We start from the raw sequence: 23,877 nt of genomic DNA on the forward strand, positions 1-23,877 counted from the left end.
TTCTTGGAACAGTCTGATACGAAAGGCACTGAGTCACATTCTGCAACTGATTTTCTCTCTTCAAGTGGCTATGTAATTATTTAGCCAATGAGATTTGTAGTTATGCAAGCTCATATGAGGGCAAATCGCCTCTCATGCTTCAAGGCATATACTGATCATCTCAAGAGGTCAGGAAGGATCTTCCTTCTCCCACATATGAAGCACAATTCAGTTCACAGGTTACCTTGTGTAATTCTGCACTTTCCCAGCTCACTGGATATCAGCCCTTCACCAGAGGTAGGAAACTGCTTGGATAGACCAATTACCTGATTCAGTAGAAAAGTCCTAGAGTCCTCATTCACATTAGATGAGCACACCATCACGTAAGCAGCCTTAATGCAAATGACATCAAAGGTTCATTAAGTGCAAGAGTAGGGCAGCTCAGGCTCAGAGAGTTTAAGACTTCACCCAAGCCCCTGTGCCTACAGTTTTCTATCCCTGAAGACCTAGAGCTAGTCACAACGCAGAGGGACACAATTGGAAACAAAGCTGTCCAGTTCTGGGCCTGTCTTTCCTTACAGTAGCCACAGCAAGTGCAGCAATGATTACATCCCAAGTTCACACATGGTCAACGTGCCCATTGGCAACATTTTTTCAAGTAAGGTTGCCCACTGGGCTGCATAACACCGGGATGTCACTGATGTAGTCTAGTAATGGCACACAAGTGACACAGATGATGCTCAGTTGCACCCATCCACTTGGAAGGCCCATGAAGCAGGACACTAAAAAGCAGAGAGATGCCTTTGCTCTCCACATCTCAAACAGCTGCTATTCTAAAGCCAGCAAGAGTGCATCTTTTCAACCACACAAGTGGTTTGCAGGCTTGCTAACTAACTGGGAGCATGGAAAGGAGGAGCCCTGATGGTCACTAGGCAGACAGCAACTACAGCACAGGGACAAGGGTGGCGATGACGACTCCCCTCAGATTTCAGGTATGGGAATTTCCCAAGGCAGGCAGTGGATACAATCTACTTTCCAGGAATGGAGCTGTAATACAGGGAGTGGATATACATCAACTAGTTGACATAGACTGATATGACCTGACTGACTGATAAGACCCAATTAGTCTACTTGGTTATTCCTTGAAAGGAAAAGGCTTACTTTTCTGAAGCCCCAGAGATGACAAAGAAGCAGTCCCAGCAAAAGACAGCTGGGAAAAAGTTTTCTTCTTTTATCTGCGGAGGACAGACTATGAAGCAACTCCAATTGCTTCCAGCTCCAGGTTATTCATTAAAAAAAAAAAAAAAAAAGCACCTTCTAAGATAACTACCTAGTAGCTGGAGAGCAAATCAAGTCACCATTAAGACCAGTTTCACAATCATTATCCTCTTATAGGTAAGGAGGACAAATCAGAAAACTTTTCCAGAGGACAGTGGGATTCAAATAGTTTACATTCTTGTTTGGTGGAAGTACTGCCCACCATGGTTCAAGAGGTTTCCTAGAGGTCAGACCAGATGATGAACTGGAGCATGAGCTGGAATCTCCCGGTGCAGGCTGTGGATGCCTTGTATCTTCTGGGGGGCTGCCTCCTCAAACTTGCTAATGGACAGGCCCTGGAGCAGACCTCTAGATAGAGGTTAGTGTGTCCCTGTCGCAGTATTTCTGTATTGCCATCCACAAGCAGCCAAGACCAAGATCCAGGAATAAATCTTCATTGGAAGGACAGACTGACAGTGCCAAGCATAATCCTGCCTCTGGGCTGCATTTGCAGTTCAGATTCCCACCTCTCACAGGGAAAGGAATAGTGTTGCCTTTCTTCTCCCAAATAAAAAGGCACAGAGCAATAGTTATCTGCTTTGTGATCTTGAAGTACTTCCAGGAGTTTCCAGGCAAATTAAAGAAGCACTTGATTTGGTTAGCTTTACACGAGGAGCAATGGTAGATCTGCAACTGCACAAAATAGTCACTGCTAGTATTTAATTAGTTATTATTTATACTTAACCACAATATTTGGGGCTCTTGTCCACCAGCCCTGCCCCACAGTGCTATCGTACAACATCCTGCTAGGACAACGAAGGAGATATCCAGAGATGGGATATGGCTCTCAAAGGAGATGTTAGTATGAGTCATCACCTGCTCAGAGCACAGCTCTGCTGCCTGGAAGCAGATGATGCGATGTTCAGAGATAAGAGTCTTCTCCCACTGCATCAGGCTTTTTTCCTTGGTGGGTGGCCAGGAGGCCCGCTCTGCATTTGGGAGGCACCTTCTCTTCAGGCTGTGCCTAACCACAAGTGTGTCAGAGCTGGGTACGCACCTGCCCCAAATAAATCCAGCATGGACTGCGCTGCAGGCACTCAGGTCCCCATCAGTATTGATCCAGCCCCCTGTGTTTCTCAGGAGGCATTTGCAACCACCACTGATCTGGGCAGACACCACCCCACAGGGAGCACCATTCCTGGTGTACCTTCAGTAACTTCTTCACATTTCTATTTCATGCAGCCATCAACATCGGAGGGTTCCTCAGGAGAGATGCCACTGCCTGAGAGTGTGGGTTGAAGGATACTCCTCTACCAGCGTCAGGGGCTGTTCTTCGTGCAAGGATGTTTGAGCACCTCTCGGTGGGGAGAGCCACAGCACACATCATGCCCACCTCAACCAGCTCCTCCCTCATCACCAGCATCCACACCTAGTGCCACACTCAGCAATGCCAGGTTAATTCCACGGTGTGCTACTTGCCTGTTGATCATTCCTCCTTTGTGTTGGTCTGGGCTTGACACTTAGAGATGAAGTTTCCAAAGGGTTCAAATCCACCTTGTCAAGCCCCATACAAATGGCCTTCAGAGGTAGAGTTTGATACAAGCAGTGCAAAGATTTACAAGTCCTTGCTGAGAAATGGTCTTTTGTGCAGGAATTGCTAAGCCAGGATGCACTTCACGGACACAATAAGCAAAAGCCACTGGTTGCAGGATTAACGGACAAGGTGGGCATGGCCTGAGGCCACTTGGCTGAGTCAGCTGCAAAGTATCCTGGCACCGCTTTCCTTTGATCTGTGAGGTTTGTAGTGATGGGGTAAAACATAGTGGGGTTGATGAATACTCTAAAGCAACATCTAATAACTGCTGAACATCTGCAAGGAAAGGGGCAAGCTCTGACCCCTTTTCACAAGTAGGGCAATGAGCAGTTTTGGACACTCTACCCTTTACACCCTCAGCTGCAAAGGGACAGGGACGTTGGGCACACATGGATGTCATTATGCAGAAAGACTCCAAGCTCACGTTCACCTTGTGCAGCTCAGCCCACCACTTGGATTGAGCCCACAAAGTCAGGAGGGACCTTTCTAAGTTCAGCAAAGCTGCATTAATGCCAGCAGTGCTTGTGCAAGTCAAAATCACCCACTTCCCTACAGTTTTGATGTATTTTAGATCAGACCCTTTATGATTAGAAATAAGGGGAAACAATTCATGATGCCAAATTAGCGGGCATTTCTACAGGAAAAAAAAATTGATTTCTTACCAGTGCCAATTCATACAATTATTACCTCCCTCTGTCCAGCAGTACAAATACTTCATCTACTTGCACTATTACTGCATGACAAGCATTAAAACAGGCCAAATTGACTATCACAGACTGTTTAAACACACCCAACCCTCTTCCATCCCCCCCAGCCCATGAACACATTTTTAATTTACACAAGACAAGAGGCATTTTAAAATTGAGACCTGCTCAGAGAAACCCTGCCGAGTTTCACAAATACAGAAGTAACGGGAAAGAGTATCAACAGGTAACAAAACCAGGAAGAAAACGTTACACCAAGACAGACGACATTGTGGTTCCTGACCTCCCAACGCTACGGGCTACAGCTAAGAGGTCTGTAGAAGTGTCTGTTGTTTTTGCAAAGTTTGAGTCCCTTCAGGAGATTGCTCTCACTGTTTACTCTGTTGCTATCAGGCTGTGTATTTGCCCCACTGTTCCTAGTCCCACCAGCTGGGCAAAGCGACCCCACCAGCTCAGTTTATGGATATACTGATGGGTTAGGGGGGCTGGAATGTTTTAGGATGGCATCGGTCTGTTTGGGAGGGTCTCTCCTTGAGTCCGTGAGTTCACTCCTGAAGCAGGCCGAAAGAAGACTGTAGAGAAGGAACCAAAGAAAAGAAAAAGATGAATGTACAGGACCCTTCACCAGCCACCACGAGAGAAACAGTCACTTTCCACCTTCATGATCACGGTATGGGCTTTGGAGGAGGGGAAAAGTAGATGTCTTAGCACCTACAGTAAGGGTATGCGACAGGGAGATTTAGAAAGCTGGAAAGCCCCAGGTACAAGTGAGTGCTTGGCAAGGAAGAGAAAACAGCCAGTTGATAGGGAAATCCGATTTCTGTGTCCCGGTCTCATAGGTGCGAATGGTGCTCTGATACTGTTCCCAGCACAAATACAAGAGGAAAAAAAAGCACTCAGCCAAAGGGGAAAAAGGAGAGAGCCATTGAGCCCAATTCAGACTTCAATTACTTAAAAACCAGAAGCTGGTGCTAGAGAGAGAGGATGGTGCCTACAGTGAAAGGGCCATATTGATTACATCTCAGCAAAGCCAGGGGATCCTCTGCACTAAAGTCGAGGGGTCCCTGGGGCCACCAGCTGATGTGGAAGGCACTGCACTCTCGGAGCCAGCAAAGCAAACGCAGCACATCTTCATAGACCTAATCCCACACTTTTTCTTGCTTACTTTATCTTGGCAATTCTCTAGTGAGAACGCTATCCAAGTGCCTGGAGTTCACAACACATGCAAGCACAACACTACAAAACCAAATCAAACCATGCAAAAATCCACTATTAGCTTCCACACCAAAATGAGGATAACTAGGTGGAAATATGAAGAATACCTTCCCCACCAGTCCTTTCCCTCCCCATGACAGCAAGTGCTGGGATCCTTGCAGCTCCCATCTCAGCTGGAGCACTCCAGGCACTGGATAGCTTGGCTCTGTCACACCTCACTTGCGAGGTTAATTCTCTCTCATCTGGATAACGAGCTGTGCTGCTCACTAGATTGAAAGGCAGCCAGTAGGTAGCTGCAGCCCTGCTGAGATGAGAGAAATGTTTTCTGCGATATAAGAGTCTACTGGGACATAAGAGCCCTCTTCTTGATAGCCACCAGAAGACTTTGTGAAATCCCTTCAATCATGCTATGGCCAATTCAAATAGAGACTGTTCCAAAAACAGTGCTCAGCAGGGTGAAACCCACCATGGGAAATTTTGTTGAATATGAAAAAGTTTTTTCCAGTGAAACCCTTAGAGACTGTGCAGATACTCCCTGGGAATATTGATGGTAAATGTATTTCACAGTAGAGTACTGAAGAAACTTTCCCTCCCCAACAAGGCACAGACCATCTCTGGTATCTCTGGCAGCAGGGATCTTCTGTCAAATCCATGTTTTAAACAATGGTGGCAGACCATGAAAAGGAAGTCTTCTAAATAAACGTGTGTGCTGCTGTTCAAATATGGGCCCCGGGACTGGGCAGTGAAAAAGGAAGAACAGAATCTGCAGCTGAAAAAAAACTTCCCACCTATGATCATGAAGGTATTTGGCATAACAGTAAATAAGAGAAAACCATGCACAAAGGAGCAAACAGAGAGAGGAGATGAGACAGAGAAAGATTGTGGTCTGGCACAATGTGGAGCATTGTAGTATTTTTGGTCATCTTGTGGTACACAAAGCTTTCTGTTTGTCACCAGATTTGTTCTTTTTATTCCAGAACAGTAAGATAGTTGCATCTGCTGGCCTGTCAAATGCAATGCTGGTCTGTATGTGCATGAGAACAATTATACTGTTGTTTTCCAAGGTGACAGATTTATTTTTTTAAAGCTACCTTTCACCATGATAATCTGTCCTTTCTTTTCCCACTCTTCAAAAATGATGAAGCTTTCCATGTTGCAGGAACTAAAGGGAAACTTCTTCCCACACACCTAGATAGCTTTTCTATGTTAACCATTGCTCAGAAAAGTAAACTGAAAAATCAAGCAGTTCCTCCATCAAGGCTTGACTTTGGAGCACATGTGGATGCAGCTCCATTTTGAGAATAAAGACCCAAAGGCAACTCACGAACATCCCGGCCCCACAGAGCCCTGCTGGGACCTACAGCTTCCTACATATTTGAACCTGGTCACTGCATATGTACTTTCCTAGCTCACAGTTTTAGCATACACTTTGGATGAAAGCAAGCTGAGACTGAGTTTTGAGAGTACATCCCTACTTATAAAGTGAAAGGCATTTTCTTTTAGAGCCAGAACAGACCCACCAAGGAGTCACCGTGCTGCTGAGTTTGGCCAGCCTGGCAAGGAAGCAGTGGCAGGACATCTCCCAGCAGCGCGCAGTTCGCTGAACCTGCTTGCACGCAAGGTTGCTCTTACTGAAACCAGTTCCTACAGAGTGTCTTCTCTCCCCATTCCCACATTGAGACCTGACACTCCTTTACGATTCTTTTTTGGAGTGCAATTGTGTCTAAGTCTTTTCAGCTTAAGTGCCCCTTAGCCCTGAACACATTCCTTTAGAAATTAAGTCATGCTCTGGATTATTGAGGAAAAAGCACCAGAACCCAACAGCACCTAAGAAGCTGTTGCTTGAACATGCATTTCAGCACAGAGGACTCTGCCTGATGGCAGGCTGTTGGCAGAGACAACTGCAGCAGCTCTGGACAAACACTGGAAGTTATTTTTCTCCCCACTCCCGGCACCCTTAAAAGCTCTTAATCTTTCTCCCCAGTATCTGAGCACACTCAGCAGCTGAGAAAAATCAGTATATAACTGGACAAGTGCCAGGAGACATGCCGAAAGAACTTTCATTAAATTAAATGTCTGGACTCATACACACTGGTCTTAAAGGTAACACAAATACCAACCTCAGTTGCCAGGATCCCATCCTATTGATATAGGAAGAATGAAAACAGTAATTATGGCAAAGCAACTGTCAGCACCAAGTGAAAGCTGTCATCTGCTGCCGTCCATTTCTGCTTACAAAACCATTTCTCAACTGAAATGGCTGTAGTTCAGGTGGAGCTTTGAAGACAAGCAGCTGAGCACACACAGGCCGCAATGCCTAGCAGCTAGTAAATACAAGCTATAGTATATAGAAACAGTGCAGATGACTGATAAAATTCTCATTATTATTATTACTACTACTATGCGCCTCAGAAAAAAGGAGTCCAGAGCCCCTGGATGCTCCAGCCATTTTGGCATAAGGCTTTTTTCACACCTCCACAAGACTCCAGCTGACACTAAAAACACACAGGTCGAAATGTGAACACATGCAGAGATCTGGCAGAAAGCCGTGGTATTGCAGAAGTCCTGAGACAAGGCCAAGGCACCGATATAAATCCCTACAGGCTCAAGCGGGACTTATGTGGTGCCTTGGCCTCGTGCTAACCTCTGCAGAGGAATGAGTTATACCCGCAGCCTCCTGACGCGTGAGCTTACCAGCAGGAACGCGTGAGATCCTAAGCACTACCGCTGGTGGCTACCTACAGCCCGAGCAGCTATTTTCTGTCACCCGATACAGCAGGTGAAGCAATGCCCATGAATGACACTGCTTACGATCTGTCTGGGAAGTCATTCTCTGACCCAGTCTCTGTAACTGCAAAGCTTTGGGAACGGAGAGGAAAATGGAAACCAGGCACTTATTTGACCCTCCTTCTCCCTGTCCTCCTGCCACTTACACCACCCAAAGTAATCCTGGCGCAGCCCTGCCAGCCAAGTTCAGATAGGGACTACGTCTGCCCGGGTGGAAAGTTTCTCATGCGCAATGTGACAAAGTACAGTTTTTAAAAACACTTTAAAAGTGCACGCGTAGAGCCTTTCTTCGAAGTGCCCGCTAGTCACAAAGCAATTCTTTCATGTTTCATCCTTGCTCCTGGACTTTCATTTTCTCCTTTTATAGCTGAGGAACCTATAGTATTTATACGCCACTGAGACACCAGCCCGCCAACAGCACCAGAGATGCGCAGCAGCGGGGTCTGAGTGCTCGGCCATGCTGGTGCTCACAGGCCCAGCTTCATGTGCTCTTGGCAAGGTGCTCAGGTGGACACCCTGGAGAAGGTGTGGAGGTGGCTCCACGTTCGCTGCTGTTCCCACGGAGCAGACGAGAGAAGAGCACACCCACCCTGCGCTCCCCAGCTCGGGCACACACGCGCATTGGGTTTCTGTCTGCAGGCTTTCAACAGCGCTGCCTTGCTGTGCCTTCCAGCTGGAAGTCAGAAACGAGGCGCTGAGCCTGTCCTCGTTCACCCTCAAGGCCAAAAGGTGAATTGTGTGGGATGAGAGACTAGAGACGGACCTTGCGAGCAGTCAGGACGTGCGCTTGGGGAAGGACGACTGCTTTGTCCCGTTGCTCAGGTCGTGAAATCTGAATCTCAAACTCGTAATCTCTCAAGTTCTGGCCCAGAAACTTGGCTTTGGCCAAACTCCTGGCATCAACTTCTACCAGCTCTGACCAGGGGGTTACAAGCAGCAATGCTGTTGGAAAGGATTTTGCCAACGCAGTACTTGACGAGTGCTTGGCCCTCGTTTGAGCAGCACATCCCTACGAACAACTGTGCAGAAGCCTTCTGTGTCTCTCTCCTCTCTCCCCCTTCACACCGTCCCCACTGCACAGGTCACTGCAAGCGCGCTCATACTCACTGCTTCTGGAGCAAGTGCTGGTGCTGCTGCTGCTGCTGCTGCCGGTAGGTCTCAATCGTGTGCTGGGGAAGGTACTGCATTAGTTCCAGGGACTCTTTGATCTTTAGCAGCATTTCATACGTCTCCCGTCCCCTCACCTGGATCATGAGAAAAAGAAGAGGGAAAAGAAAAGCCTTAAAGGACTGCATCTATAGGGACAGCCACCTTAGCAAGTTTTAGATAAAGTCATGTAAACAACCAGAGCAGGATGCAAATACTCTATTTATACTCTATGCATAAGCAATAAAACCGCTAAGCCTTGTGCTAGAGGTACAGCAGATAATGTTGAAGAGCGATAATCTGACACTGCAGGCTAATGAACATCTTGGGGTTGTCATCTGGCTTGATGTAAATCTATGCCAACCAAAAGCGATATTCTGATCCAATCTGTTAGACAGAAAGTGTCTTTGCCTGCCTCAGATGCTGAATCTTACATGCCTTGAGGAAGAAAAGAGTACTTGAATTTGGGTGTTGGGTTTGGATCTCCCTTCTCCTCTAGGCACACCATGGTTTGTGATTTATCCAGCTGAATGTGGCTCATGGGGAAGCAGCTAAACAGCCAATTACAGATACTTCTTGCTCTTTCTGATACACTTAATACAGTGTATTTCACTTCTCTCATTCCACAATGATGGCAATACATATAAAAGCCAGAGAAACATCCACCTTTGTCAGCAAGACAACACCCACTAGCTCTAGAGAAAGCTCAAGTGCCACAGACCCAGAAATGACAGAGAAGGAAATCCAGTTAGGTCTCCAAAAGAATGTTTCCACCAGGACAGACAGATTCCTTGGGATATTCTCATATGCCTTGCACAAGCCACTCTCAGTCAGCAGCTAATGGGGTGGTGGGTTTTTTTTTTCCCCCCCTTGGAATATTTATTTAAAATAGATAGCTCTGGGGATAAAAAAAAAAAAATTCCACATCCCATCCCCATCCTCAGTTCTCTCTGAGGTCTAGGTGAGCAGCTGACTTGCCTCAAGGCACCCAGGAAGATACTAAACACAGGGTAAATGCAAAGATAGCAAGAACTCACCGGCAAGTATAAGAGTTCATCATCTGGGGAACGTCTTTTTTTGATAGATGTCATCTGTATGCCATGAGTTCCTTGTCGAAAAGCTGGAAGAGAAACCCCAAAAGCATCCCATTTAAAAAAAAAAAAAAGGAAGAATAAGAAAAAGAGAGAGAGAGAGATACAAGAGAGAGACACAGAGTGCATGGCCAACTCAAATCCACAGTGCTCTGAAAGGGTCTCTGCCTGAGCCACTCCAGAACTCTGCTTGCAGCTCCCGGCTCCAGAAGGCAGGCACGACTTCACATATGTTGGGTGGCCACAACGCTTGGGGAAACACGTCAGCCAAACAGCGCTGGGTATATGGCAAAACCCCAGCAAGCCGTACCTAGAACAAGCACTGGCTCTTTGCAGGAAAGACTGCGAGCTTCGGTATTACAGTGCTCACGAGCTGGCGGTGGATCAGTGATCCACAAAGGCGAGACAACAGGCGGGGAGCATGCAGAATTCACTGCAAAAACGAAGCCCCCCTCCAATCTGCCTCCTGTTAAAACCTGCTGCCGTGCTGTTCAGCCTAGTGCCATCATTAAGCATATGTGGAAAAAGCTGGGTTTCCACATCTTGCATGTCTGATGAGTACATTGCAATCCTTAGAGCACAGAGCGAGGCCGCTTGCCAAAGCACCTCCGATGCCCAGCAGGGTTTATGTGCAGCCTTAACCTAGGTCTCTGTGGCTGTGAGACACATGCCACAGAATGAGACACTGGCTAGAAGGAGCAGAGAATGACAGCACAGTCCCAAACAAGCAGTAAAAGTTCAAAAAGTGGTTACGGGGTCCCAACCTTGTACCTTGAGAGTGGCAAGTAAACACCCCCTCCAGCCACTGCTGGCACGGCTAATCTAACACAGGCAGCGCTGCAAGGGAGCCCACAAACCCAGACGGTCAAATGCTGTTTTGTGAACACCAGCTCATTTTTCAGGCTGATTCACCCTGGGAGAACAGACGTCTAATGCCCTCCTGCCTCCAGGCCCATGCACAGCACCGCTCCGTCCCCGCGGCACAAGCGCCGGGGCCGCACCTGCACCCGCTGACAGCACGATCTGCAATCTGCCCAGCTCTGCCCCCTACTTACGGCGCTTCGTACCATCACCATTCTTTGTGCTGTCGGAGACTTGCTGCTTGCGGATGCTGTCCTCATCTGCTTTGCGATCTCTGCCTGGGCAAGCGCAAATGCGGGCTTCAAAACATCGACGGCCCAAGACTTGCCCACTGGGAAGAGAGGTGAAAGAGGAAACGTCAGCTGCCAGCTCAGATGGGGGCCAGCAGCATCCCCCAACTTCACGCCAGACTATGCACAGACAAACCCAAACCTCCCATTTCCCAGTCAGGATGTCCCAGGTGTTGGGCAACTCCCACCTGCAAAGATTTGAAAAATATCCTATGGCCCCTTCCACCAAACTGTCCCTAAGGATATGCAATGCTGCCCCGAGCAGAAGAGGACCCAGAAGGCCACCTCTCAAGCAAAGGGCTACACTTGCGATGCACTGCTTACTCTCTGGTTTCCAGTGTCACAATGATGAGGATCGGGCGACGGTTCATCCCTCCCACGCAGCTACTGTTACACATGAAGTTGTACAAGACTGTCGTGAACTCCGTACCAACCTGGATGAGACAAAGAGGATGAGCAGAAGAGATGGTGGATGGAAAGCTCTACTTTTTCCAGGCTCTCCTCGTGTAGTCCCACAGCTGTGCTACAATCAGACTAGCATGAAATAGGCCCCACCACAAGGCTTCCTTAAAAGAGATGAAGAACTCCTGCTCTCAATGGATAAAGGGAGTGTTTAAAAGCTCATTTCTGACAAAAAGGACGAAGGGCTTCATTGTGATGAGGACAGGGAAAGCACCCGACTCCTTTGACTAGGGTTACAACCCCCACCCCTTTGTGTGCTGGGATGCCACCACCCTGAGCTCACAACATACCTGGGGCGGCTCGTAGGGGACCAGCACACTCTGCCTCCCGGTGATGGGGTCTTCTACATACTGGGCATGGCTGTTCCCTTCCACCCTAATCAGGTGGCTGGGAGGCGCAATCTGCCCTGCAAGGGCGAGGAGGCAAAAAACAAGAGACACCGTTCAGTGAAGCAAGCTCACGTGCAGGGCAGCAAGACCTTACACCAAGAGAAACCCCCGCACCTGGCCCCAGAGGTCTAGCAGAGCACACATGTGCCTCCCAGCCCTTAAAGCATCCCTTCTGCCCACGGACAGACATGAAAGGCAATGCAGACTTTTCTCAAGCTCATGCTGGACACTTATGAGTAAACTTGAACACTTCCCAAGATCCCAGATTAAGCGAGCCCAAACATCAACTGAATGGCAGCTCACAGCAACTCTTCGAGCAGATAACACCATGTGGATTTTCACACCAGCTGAAAGCCTTTCTTTTCCTCCCCCTAATGTGTACACAAAGCAAATTCCTTCAAGTCTCAGTCCCTACTCTTTTCCCCATCAACTGCTAGCCCTCTTCTGTTCCCTCCCGGTCTTGATCCTAAGGAGCTAGAAAGATTCAAGCAGCAGGAGAATATGCATTTAATTCATGGTCAGCTTGAAAAATCACACTTGCTTACAGCAGCAGCAGAAGGGAACATTATCTTCTTTGTTTCTAGGCCCCTTTCCAATAATTTAAAAAAATAGTTTCCTTCCTGCAAATTTTCTTCAGTGTTTCTACAACATACAACTAAATTCTGAGGAGAGAAGCCTGTTATGAGTTCATCCAAATAATTTGTTTTGTGTTTGAACTGTTCGTTTCTTACTTGAAATGCAGCGTATTTCTAGAGAAATAATTATTTCAGAATAAGAATTTATAGTTTTAGGTATTTTCTTTCTTAAAACTCCATCACTGAACCAGGTACCAACCCTCAAAAAATCCAGTTCTGTCAGAAAAGCACTTTCTAATATGAAAAACTACTTCAAAGAACTGTCTCACTCCACACTGATTTTATACTCTGAAGTCCTTGCTTATTTTTGAGCTTGTCTAGCTGGCTGCATTGTAACCAGTAAAGGGATCCAGGCTCTTGAGACATCCTGCTAACTGACACCAACCGGGTTTTTTTACAGTAGATGAATAACGCACATAGAATAAAACATGCCCATCTGAACCTACGTGAACTTAAGCGGCCAAGGCAAAACAGAGCCCAGCCCATGAGTTTGCAGAAAACCCCAGGACATTTTTAAAACAGCCGCTACTTCACTAACATGAAGAGAAGCAAGTAAAAGACTAAAACATTAGTATTGAACCGATAGTGTTAAATGTACAGGAAGGTTGCCTACAGTTGATGCCTACAGTAACGCACTTAGTGTTATCCTGCTAGAGATAAACAGCCCCTCCGTCTTTGAGGCGTGGATTAAGGACTGGAGATGATATTGCATCCTGTTACTAGATCCCTGTCCCAGTGACATGGAAGCTCATTCCTGAGCACAAGAACAGCTGCTTCTCATCACGGGAACAAAAGCGGAGCAGGGAAAGGCTGCCAGAAGGGCACTGCCTGCCATGGGGACAGACATCCACCCAACCTGGGCAGGCGTGAGGTTTATTTTGGTACTTTCTTCCCAAGGACGTGCTTGCACAGGGACAGCTAAAGCATAGTATGAAGCTTCCTGCTAAGCACGGGAAATAAAAAGCTGCACAAGACGTTGCAGGGAAGTCTGCTTCCAGCGGGCTTGCTGTGAAGCTGCCGCCAAATCCCCACACGGGCCACTCATTAGCCAAGCAGCTTTGGAGAGGGGCTGCCAGCAAAGCACTGCCCTCCTTACCCTCGTTGAACTCCCGGCTCAGCTCGTGGTTCGGGCAGCGTTTGACCACTTCGGTGACATGTTCAGCTTTCTTGTAGACTGGCATAGCCCTGATGACAGCTCCCTGAGGTGGCGGGGTCATCACTTTGATCTGGATGGGACATGTCTTGGCAATTTGGCAGTACAGCTTTTTCAGTTCGGTGGAATACTGGACAGGGAAAAAGAGCAAGAGAGAGTCAGGATGTTCAGCTAGAGGTGGCAGCATGCCATGAGGATGGAGATTGCACATGCAGCCGAATGCATCAGCTACTGCATGTGCATTGCCTTTTTTCACACAACAGCCACACTTTCAGACAAGTGGCAAAACTCCTAGACCTTTACTTGTTTTAGAATAGCAGAGTATAAATGTACAGATTAGTTTTCCCAAAGGCAAAAATCTTCAGATAAAGAGCACTGCTTTTACATGAACAAATACAGCCTTTATTTCTCTTGGGCACATACCCCCCTCTTCCCACCTAACAAAATGGATGCTATTCTTTTCACAACAGACTGTAATCCTGGAAGCACTGGAAACCACTCACATGAAGTGTTTCATCCTGGTTTGTAAGAAGCCCTCCTACTTTTGCAGAGGGGTGAAATAAAAACATGAACCTTGGAATTGAACAGTACTTGAAAGCAAGACCCTGACCAGTTTGTGAGTTGTAACAAATCTGATGTTTCAGTCATCCTTTAAAAGCATCTCACACCTCTGCTGACCACCTCTGTAGCAATCTCCACACTTCTAAACTCAAAGCATTATGTCCACAAAAGAGGTAAAAAACAAAATAAAGATTTTTTTCTTTTTTTTTTTTTAAATAATCAAAGCTCAGAAGACCTGAACAGTCCAAACACCAGGTCTGTGGTGGGACCTAGAGCACAACCAGCAGCTGGCTCCAAAAGGGAGGTCCTGGGGTGTGCAATGAATACCTGGAGCAGAACAAGATGCTGTTATTCACTGTGCTGATTTGGAGCATATTAGATTGCCTCTTTTAAGATGTTCCCCACTAAAGCAGTAACACTGGTGCAGGATTTTCCTGAAGTGTGTTCACATCTGGAAACCTTTACTCAGCAAAGCATCGAGGTATGGGCTGAAGTCATTGGTTTCTGTTCAAAAACCCTCACTGAAATAAAGGCATATGCTTAGCAGGAATGGTTGCAAGGAAACTCTTATGTGGTTCAGTACAGTGTAACCTGAACCCATTTTTCTGGATGTCCCCCATGAAGGAGACTCTCCAGTCTCCTCTGCTGTACAAGGTTCCTTCAAAATACAGCAGTTTTTGTCAGTACCCCACTCCAGAGGCATTCAGTTTTCTCCTGGTGCTCAGACATTCGCGAGTGCAGAGCTCTCCCAATAACTCTAACCACGTAACCCACAGGAATTGCTGGCATTTCCCCACTTCCATCTCTTTGGTTCTTGCAGAGAAAGAAAAGTGAAAGCCCCAAGGTGGTTGTTTTCTCAAAAAAATGTCTCTAGCAACCATGGTTGATACAGCCCCGGTCCCAACTGTTCAAACAGAGCACCAACAGGTTCATACAGGTCAAGAGCACGACGTGGCCATCCACCCTGCTGGGATGGGAAGAGCCGGCACATGCATGGGTGGGTAGCGGGTGACGTGGCAACAGAAGGATTAGCCAGCGATATTCAGGGATTATTTGCATTTCAAAGTGTACACATTGCTAACATAGGAAAAACCAAAGTTGGGAGAGACACTGGGGAGGAGAGAGGGATTAAAAATAAGCCAAGCCCGTCCCTTCCCTCCTCACTCAACGCCACCCTGCCATATGGCAGAGAAGATGCTACAGATATTTAAGCTAAGGAAAAAAAAATTCTTTAAAATGCAAAGGCCAAATTGTGCAATGTATTTTATGTGCCTGCAGGCTAGAGATTAAACCCACAAAGGATTTAGCCAGCCCGCGGAAACGGGGAACATGCCAAACAATTACAAAAAAGAAGTTGCGAAACAGATCTAGATGGTGATTTATATCGTACATCTTTTTAACCTGAAATTCTTTATTGTTTTTTAATTAAAAAGCAATTCCTTACTGAAGGTAAGGGTGAGCTCACTATGTTGTCTTTTCATCTCAAGAGGTAGAAAAAGAATCATTTATATTTGAAAGAGGAAGAAAATTTAGAAAGCATTGTTTCCCTCAACACATCAGTTTGCTAATAGCGTTGTGAAGGTTTCAAGGACAGAAAGCCTCAAAAATCTCAAAAAGCCATCTAATCGCTTGGATGCCTTAACATCATTGAAGTGTAAAGAAATTGGGCACCCAAAGGTGATGGGCCGAAATGAAAGCATAAATATGGAAGTGCGATGGTGCAGGGAGGGCACAGCACACGCCAGGAGCCAACGTGTCTGATGTCTGCAGGCATTCGGAGAATTGAACAAATGGAAGGAGATACACACCCCTCAGTCATGGATCGGGGTGTTGACTGTAATTTTATGTATAATATCTTCAAAGACAGAAAGCTGGGGTTACAAGAAGGGAAAAAAAAATAATCACTGGTTTCAGAAGGACAGGAAAAGTGCCCGACACCAGCATGAATACCGAGGCTCCAGGTCAAACAGCATGGCCCGTCTGTCAGCAAAGGAAGGGATCTGCTCCTTGCCCACCCTTCAGCACCCCAACTGCCAAACCCCTTTGGCTACAACCAGCAAGGAAGGCATCAGACCTGCAGCTTAAATTCACAGAAAGCAAACAGCCAAGGGCTAATGGGTTATGATGAACAAGCCCATCCAACAAAGAAATATATATATGTCCCCAAAACACAGGGCAGACTCAAGAGCTCCAGGCTCTGGCCAACACCTTGAACTTGGCGTGTCAGAGAAGGAGTGTGACCAGGAGCCCACCTCTGCTTCGGGACAGGGTCAGGGCACAGGGAAGCAAGCAGCAGCACCCAGCAGAGGCGGATGAGACAGCAGGAGGGCTGCGCTGCCTTTTTGTTACCCGATTGCAAGAGGAGTTCAAGCTTCATGGGCACTACACAGGACTCGGGGCCGTAGCACGTGGCCGTGATTTCACATCTACCTCAGGCACAGCCGCTGTGAGCGTGCAATCGCTGAGCGGCCGGTCATGTAACACCGGTGTAAATCTGTCCACGAGGTACCTGCTGTCAGACAGTAAGGGGCTTGAGTTTCCCATCCTGCCAACTTTGCCGCAGCCGTGGGTAACCTGACGCCCAGCCATCTATTGGCATAAATAGATGTGAACAACTAGGTCATGGTGACTTCGTACTGGATCAGTGATAATCGCTATATCCATGGAGCAAGACAGGTTATTGTATATAGATTTCAAAGCAAATAAGCATCAGAAAAAAACCCGGAGGCAGGAGCTGTCTGTGCATTCAGAGAGTGCCTGCAAGCAAGGGTCGCCCCTCTTGGCAGATGTGCCCCTCCCCAGCAGCCCCCAAACCACCCCACCTCGCAGAAGGTGACAGTCCCCCTGCCCACCATTTTGCTACGGGAACTGACAGACGCTTACTGTATGAAGGGTAAGATCACGAGATCAGCAATTCCCAGAAATCCAGAGCATGACTATTAGTCAACGCACTTCTGTTACTTGCTAGTGTAGGAAAATTAAATTAATTGGGAGCAAAAATACCAAAAATGAGCTGGACCCAATCAACAAACCTGTCCTTTAGCGAGATGACAGCAGGCATGATCTAGCAGCAGGAACAAAAGCTGCACCAACAGCCTGAGGAGTGTGAACACCACTTCTACCAGACTTACAGGTCAGAAAGTTATTTAAAACAAAAGAGTGGAGCTTGGCGACGTGTTATCCGTTCGAGAGGGAGAGGAAAGAGCTTTAGCTCAGACTTTTCTTTGGGGTTCGAGTGCTGCACGTCATGCCCAAATAAGCAGACTTCAAGAGATTGCTAAGAACAACAGTGAATTTAGCTTTTTGCTTAATAATATGTTTTAAAAGGAAAGAAGAAAACATTCCAGTGCCTGCAGCCCTGCCCTCCCCACCTGCCTGTGCAGACATACTGTATTACCCACTCTTGGCACCCTGGCTGGTAATTCAGTATCACAAAACACACACGCCAGCTACCATCAGGCAACACCTGTCTGATTCCTCAGCAAGCCCCTTCTCCGGAAGGTGTGTCAACAAAGGGTTTAAAGGAGAAAACAAAACACTTTTCACCTCTCAAATGAAGAATTTTTGCTAGACAGGACAGAAGCCTCCTGGAAGTAAGTGCTGAGTGCAATACAAGCTGCAATGGCTTTTCACTGAGCGCTCAGTTCCCCTGTAAAACTCTGATGCAGCAAAATCCCCCAAGCACTACTTTGGAAATCTACCTCTAATGTTGGTCTTACCATCTGATCTAGCCGAGGGATTACAGCCCTTAAGTCTTTAAAAGGAGCAGGGTTCAGCCAGCTCTGCGAATGCTGACTGATGTCAACTTGAAGGTGATCCCAGAGCCTGGCTTATGGCGTGACAGCTCCGTGAGAGCCTTCTGCTCAGACCAACAGGTCTTTTAAATCTTCTGCAAAACTTCTTTCAAGAAGTCACGTTTTAGTTCAACTCATTTAAACGCTAGATTTATTTTACTTGACGTTTTCAAAGCCGTCAGTCAGCTGTGCTTTCTCCCCTATCACACTAACTCCAAGAAGGGGAAAAAAGAATAGGTTAGAAGAGTGGGAAAGCAACATTTACTTGCACCAAAGAATTTGCAGATGAGAACGAGTCACTTAGAAATAGAAAGTCACCTGCATAAGGTTTATTCATTTAGAAAAAAAGGCAGTGGGAAGAAAGGAAGTTACCTACTAAGAATAAAAATTGAGATTTACCCATGCACCTTAAATGTTTTCGCTTTGATGAACAGCGATTTAACTTTTCATTCACAAAAAACTGCTGGGGGCATGGGGGTACACCAGATACACGTGTGTGCACATGCACACACACTCTTAGGAACTGACTTGTACCCAGACGACGCTCAGCGGGGAAGCCCAAGAAGAGCTCTAACAGGATTGCTGCGGACCTGGACATCTACTGCCAGATTTAACCTTCAGCTCAGCATAACCTTCACCCCACCACTTACTAGCTGACTTGTTGCAGCTCCAGTTTGAAGTCCTTTATCTCATCAGGCTCCAGAGAAAAGCGGACAGCTTGCTTCTAGCAGATATAGCAGACATTCAAACCACAGGCACGACAGATAGGTCCAGTGATCATTAGCCCCAACGTGCCTACATATCCACCACGTGTGACAACAATCCCCAGACTCACAGCCCACCGCACCAGCGAGACGCGCCTGTGAGCATCCCCTGCCTGAAGGGGAAACCACCATGCGACGGCTGGGGAGGATGGGAGTGGGAGGGGATGCTGACGCAGCCCCACAAGCGCTTTGCAGACATTTACCAAACTTCTCCACCCCGGGGCAAAGGAAAAACCATGTCACCCTCTTTTCCCCCTTGAGAAAGGGCAGCGATTCACCCAAGGGCGCCCGCCTTTGCGGAGACTTAAACTTCATTTTCCCCTTGAGCTCCTCTGCCCCCTCCCCGCCCCTGCCGCCGCGCGTCCCGCGCCTTGCCAGGCGCGCACGAATGGTGCTGATGAGCTATTAAAATCCTTCCTCCGAGCGCTTTTCCCCAGGAGCCGCAGCCAAAGGCCGCCTGTTGCCACCTGTCAGTCGCAGGGATTAATTACCTGCGCCGGGCTGGGAGCGGCACATTCCTCCCCAGCCTCACCCTCCGAGATGTTGACATCAGGCAGGTGGGCCCCGCGTCCCCCCGGCCGGCAGCGCGGAGGGGACGGCGGAGGGGGGGACACGACCCACGAGCTGCATGGGGACGGGCAGCACCAGCACCACGGAAACCGCAAGAGAAACGAGAGAAGCGGCGAGGAGCATGTCGGTGCAGCTCCGTGCTGCCCCGGGGCAGGCGGCGCTCCCAACGCCGGACCGGACGCCGGTGGCAGCTGGTGCTGCACCTTGGAAACCTTAGTGGGGAAAAAAAAATATATATACATATGTATATATATATTTTTTTATATATATATATATGTATGTACGTGTGTGTGTTGACCTGCTTAGGTAAACGGGGAAGGGCAGGGGTGGCAGGGAGGAGAACGGAGAAACGTAGCCTGCGGACAAGGATTCAGCGGGACGGTGCCCGGTGTGCCGGATCCCCTCCTTGCGTGCAGCCCCGCGGGGCAGCCGCTCGCCCTCTCCCCACCGGCTGTGGCTAACCGCGGGGCTCAGCCCACGGGCAGGGATTTGGGAGAAGGCGTGCTGCCCACCAAGCCGCTGAAAAGGGACGCTTGCGCTCAGCTGAGCTGGCACGGCTCCTGCGTTGTGCTATCGCACGGTGCAAGGGGAGAGAAAAGCAGTTTTTTCCCCTCTGGCAGATGCGGAGCTGCGTGCACAACCACCTACTCTCCTCGGTAGAGAGAGCCAGCTCCGTGTTCCCCCCTCCCTGTACAAGCCCCTTCGATTTCCCCCACACTGCACTCCCGTCCGGTCCCCTACCACCACCCCATAAACACCCATCCCCAGCCACGCACCCCATCTCAGGGGACAGTGCTGAACAGGTTGAGGAGGCGTGCAGAGGGACATGCACAAGGGATCATGCTGCAAGAGACCCCCTGAAATTCCCCACAGTATTGAATCAGGAGCATCTGCTATATTCTCCCATCTTTAGGAAAATGAGATCGTTCATTCATGCAACAATACTTCAGCATCTTGAGGGTCCCCAGAGATTTTAACTCGAAACTACCTTGATCAGGATGTATTATCTGCTTTTATACCTAATGTTGCCAGCAAAGCCACAATGATAACAGAACACACACTGATATTTTCCCATACTACTTTTGCACTGTGAAACAATTGTAAATTTGAAAACTTCACATCTGAGGGCTTTTACATTGCAGTTTCATATCTACAGACCTATTTCATCAACAAATGAAGACCTCTTGAGATTTGGCTTGAAAACACTTTTTTTAAAATGAACAACAAAAAAAGAATTAACTGAAAAGTATCCTGTTTCAAGAGAAAATAACCCTGATGGAAAACTGCAGAGGCAAGCTGGGAATTATTTTATGGACGTTTTTTGACACAAAGCGGTGGCTGTAAAAGAAGGCTTTACAATTTGATTTTGTTACTTAAGTTCTCTTCCTTTGCTTTAAAATCTTTTTGAAATTAATTTCTTTAAAAACCAAAACCATAAGACTCCTGCACTCAAATGACCTTACCTCGCATACTCAGCTCACACTCTGCTTGTGTATCGTATCCAGCTTCTCTGCCGGTTTCTAGACTGAAACTTTAGCAGTACCAGATAAGTTCCAGATGCTAACAGTGTCTAGTAATTTGCATTTCTGACAGGCTACTTCGCACAGGAAATTTTGCAAGTGAGGTGAGGGTATGAAACGAGAGCGAATGTGCTGAAAGCCAAAGCTGAGCCAGTGCTGAACAACATCTTCCCCTGTGGGTCGCAGTAAGTGCTCACTGGCGGTGGGATCCCACGTCACAAAATAACGTGGGAATTTTCACTGAATGAAGTAGCTTCCACAGGGAGCGTTTCTTTTATGTTATTACCCAAAATCTGAGGTACACTCTCAGATACCTTCTTGCAAACACAAGTTTACACACACACAAAACACCCAAGAATTATCCCGACCATAGCACGGTTCCCTCTGATGCAATGTAAGAGGCCAAAGCACAGGCGCTTTGCAAGCGTACCAGGCTCTGAACGCTGCGCTGATTGCCGTAGGATCAGAGTGTCTCCCCGCTCGTGACTCTGCACATCCCTGTGATGTTATTTCATAGGCTCTGACGATTAACTGATATTAACACGGTCAATTTACAGGCTATCAATAAAACACTAACTGTGTGGTATCTCCTTCCTTGAAGGACTTTTCTTTAGGATGATTTTGCAAATAAAGCCTCCCATGCCTGGGGCCTCATGCTGCATTCTTATACTTCAAGCATTGGTGTTTTTTGGTTTGGGGTTTGTTTTTTTTTTGGGGGGGAGAGGGGTTGGTTCAGGGTTTTGTTTTTTTTTTGTTGGGGTTTTTTTGTTTGGGTTTTTTTTTGGGGGGAGGGTGAGGGGGGGAGGCCTGGACACAGGCTCTTTTTATCCTGTTCAGCTCTCAGACTCTCAAGTTGATATCTAGGTCTTCTGTATTACAAATGCACAACAACATAAGCAACCCATTTGACTACCAAAGAAGAGACAACACTAAGAAACATACGCTGTGCGAAGCCCATTCTCACACTACCCAAACTCACCTAAAGGCTATGAAGCGTTAACATTTGGCAGAATAGTGAGGAGTAAACAAAGTTAGACTAAAATATTAGTTAAAATTGGAATTGAAAAACCATCAGCTTCAATTATTGAACATTAATTAGTGAGTCAAAAGTTGACAGCAAGATTTTTAATCATTACGGTGAATGCAAAAGAAGCTCCATGAACAACTTCATCGCATTTCTTCCCTCCTTTCACAGCTCCACTATCCTCAAAAACACTCGGCTGCTTCACATCCTCCTAGCAGAAAGGGAACCCCCCGCAAACGAAGCGCTACACTGAAGGTACGAGTATTTGCATCTCTATAAAATACACGCACCTGCTTGCAGATAATGCAAGCGAGTGTATGTATATGACCACATGAACTGTAAGTTGATTAGTATGACACCAAGTGTCACACCAGCTAGAGACTGTGACAGTGACATAACCAACAATAATCCTTCCAGCCAATTCTACTCATTACACCAGAACATATTCACCAAAGATGCAGGTAAAAACCTCCAAGACTTGATTTAGCGAAAAAACTTCAGCATATGCTTAACCTTTGACAGCACTGTTAACCTCCACCTGCTTAAGCCAGTATGCCTCTGCATAAAGGCATTTGTGAAACCAAACCTGGAATTAAGAAAGGTCTGATTCAATTTGTATTTTAAAGGAAACCAGATTTTTCTTATAAAGGACTCCAGAAATGAACTGGAAAGAATATATCCAGGCTCCCGACAGCAAACCCACCCCACCACATACTGCTGCTGACTCACGTGCACAACATCAGCCTCAGATATTGAGCACCAGAACCTGTTCTGCTCATGGTCTGCTTTAAGTAAAGCCTAGGTTAGCCATTTCAAACCTCCTGCTAGCTTGGCGTGGGGGATTAAACCTTCTTACAATCATCTGTCTCAGGTTCAGCCAAAGAGGAAGGCTGCTGTTTGCTCAGATCTCACTTGTTTCAAGTCCGCATGTTCCAGCATGCTCCATCCTACCAGCCAAACTCCAAAAACTCTAACCAGCCAGAGGAAACATTGTCTGGAGTAATCAGACACCAACTTTTAGTGTATCTCCCAGTCACTTTTGTCCCCTGCTGAATGTCAAAGGGTGATGAACTCAACCATAAGGAGGGAAGAACCCCAGCAGCACATAGAGGTTGTCCCTACTGAGTGTTGCTGTGCATGCTCAATTAAGATAAGCAAATGGCAAAGCAAAAATCCTAAAGCTCTCCAAAATAAGCCTGCTCCCGCCAAATCCAGCCTGGCTTCATCAATGTGAGTCAGCTGTAAGAGACCCAGACAAGCAGATTAAGCCTTGCAGCCCTCTCGAGAGTAGACGTATGCTTTGGGTCCTCAGCAATTTGGGATACAGTCACAGGTTCAGATAGCTCCACACCAGCTGAAGATCAAGGGGAGGAAGCAGGGTACAAGGAAATGCCAGATGTAAGACTTAACTCCAAAACTCTTTTTAGTTCCCTCATCTGCAAATAAGGGGATTTCATTAATATCTCAGAGGAAAGGAAAGGAGTTGTTAGTACAATATCTGTTACAGCAGAGGGAAGCCAAGCTGGACAGGAGAACACGTTAAAAAAAAAAAAAAGAACACAATGAAGTTGTTCTGGCAACGTAGTGTTTTCAATCAGCAACATCCCAAGCCTGCAATTTAGGGGCAGTCAGACCCGGAGGTGTCAGGCACTCTGCCACAGACTGCAGCAGCCATTCAACACCCTGGAAAGCAGGGTACTTTGCTAGATGGTGACAGATTTCCACCCAAATTCTAGCTCATGCCAAAGGGCTGACCTACTTGCAACATGCCACAGGGTAAGCATATTGCAAGGGTAAGAGTATGTGTCAAATATGGGCCCATCATCCTAGCTGGGTCACTGACAGGCTCAGAGGAGATGCAAGCTGATTGTCTTTGCACACTATCGTTCTGATAGGCGGCTACAAGAGAGAAGATTCAAGCGATTCAAAGCTAAAACCAGGTTTAGTGTCTTCTAACCTCTCGTACTTAACACCTTTGCCCAGATACATTTTCTTTCCTCTTTACTCTTTCTTGACTTAGGGTTTAGATTCAATGGATTCTACTTTAAGGACAAATAACCCCTAAAGAAGTTCACATAGAG

General features: G+C 47.1%; 1 protein-coding gene across 1 annotated transcript in view; it reads right to left on the bottom strand.

The window, feature by feature from the left end:
• Positions 1–23,877, bottom strand: part of TP63 (tumor protein p63) — an 81,698-nt gene that overhangs the window by 7,823 nt on the left and 49,998 nt on the right. The window contains exons 3-8 of the mRNA XM_075157101.1: positions 13,507–13,693; positions 11,677–11,792; positions 11,249–11,358; positions 10,829–10,965; positions 9,720–9,802; positions 8,644–8,780 (exon numbers count right to left, since the gene is read on the bottom strand). Of these exons, the coding sequence (XP_075013202.1) occupies positions 8,644–8,780; positions 9,720–9,802; positions 10,829–10,965; positions 11,249–11,358; positions 11,677–11,792; positions 13,507–13,693 (770 nt within the window). The remainder of the gene's footprint in view (positions 1–8,643; positions 8,781–9,719; positions 9,803–10,828; positions 10,966–11,248; positions 11,359–11,676; positions 11,793–13,506; positions 13,694–23,877) is intronic.

The sequence above is a fragment of the Calonectris borealis genome, chromosome 9 (genome assembly GCF_964195595.1).
Source record: "Calonectris borealis chromosome 9, bCalBor7.hap1.2, whole genome shotgun sequence".
NCBI classification, from domain to species: domain Eukaryota; kingdom Metazoa; phylum Chordata; class Aves; order Procellariiformes; family Procellariidae; genus Calonectris; species Calonectris borealis.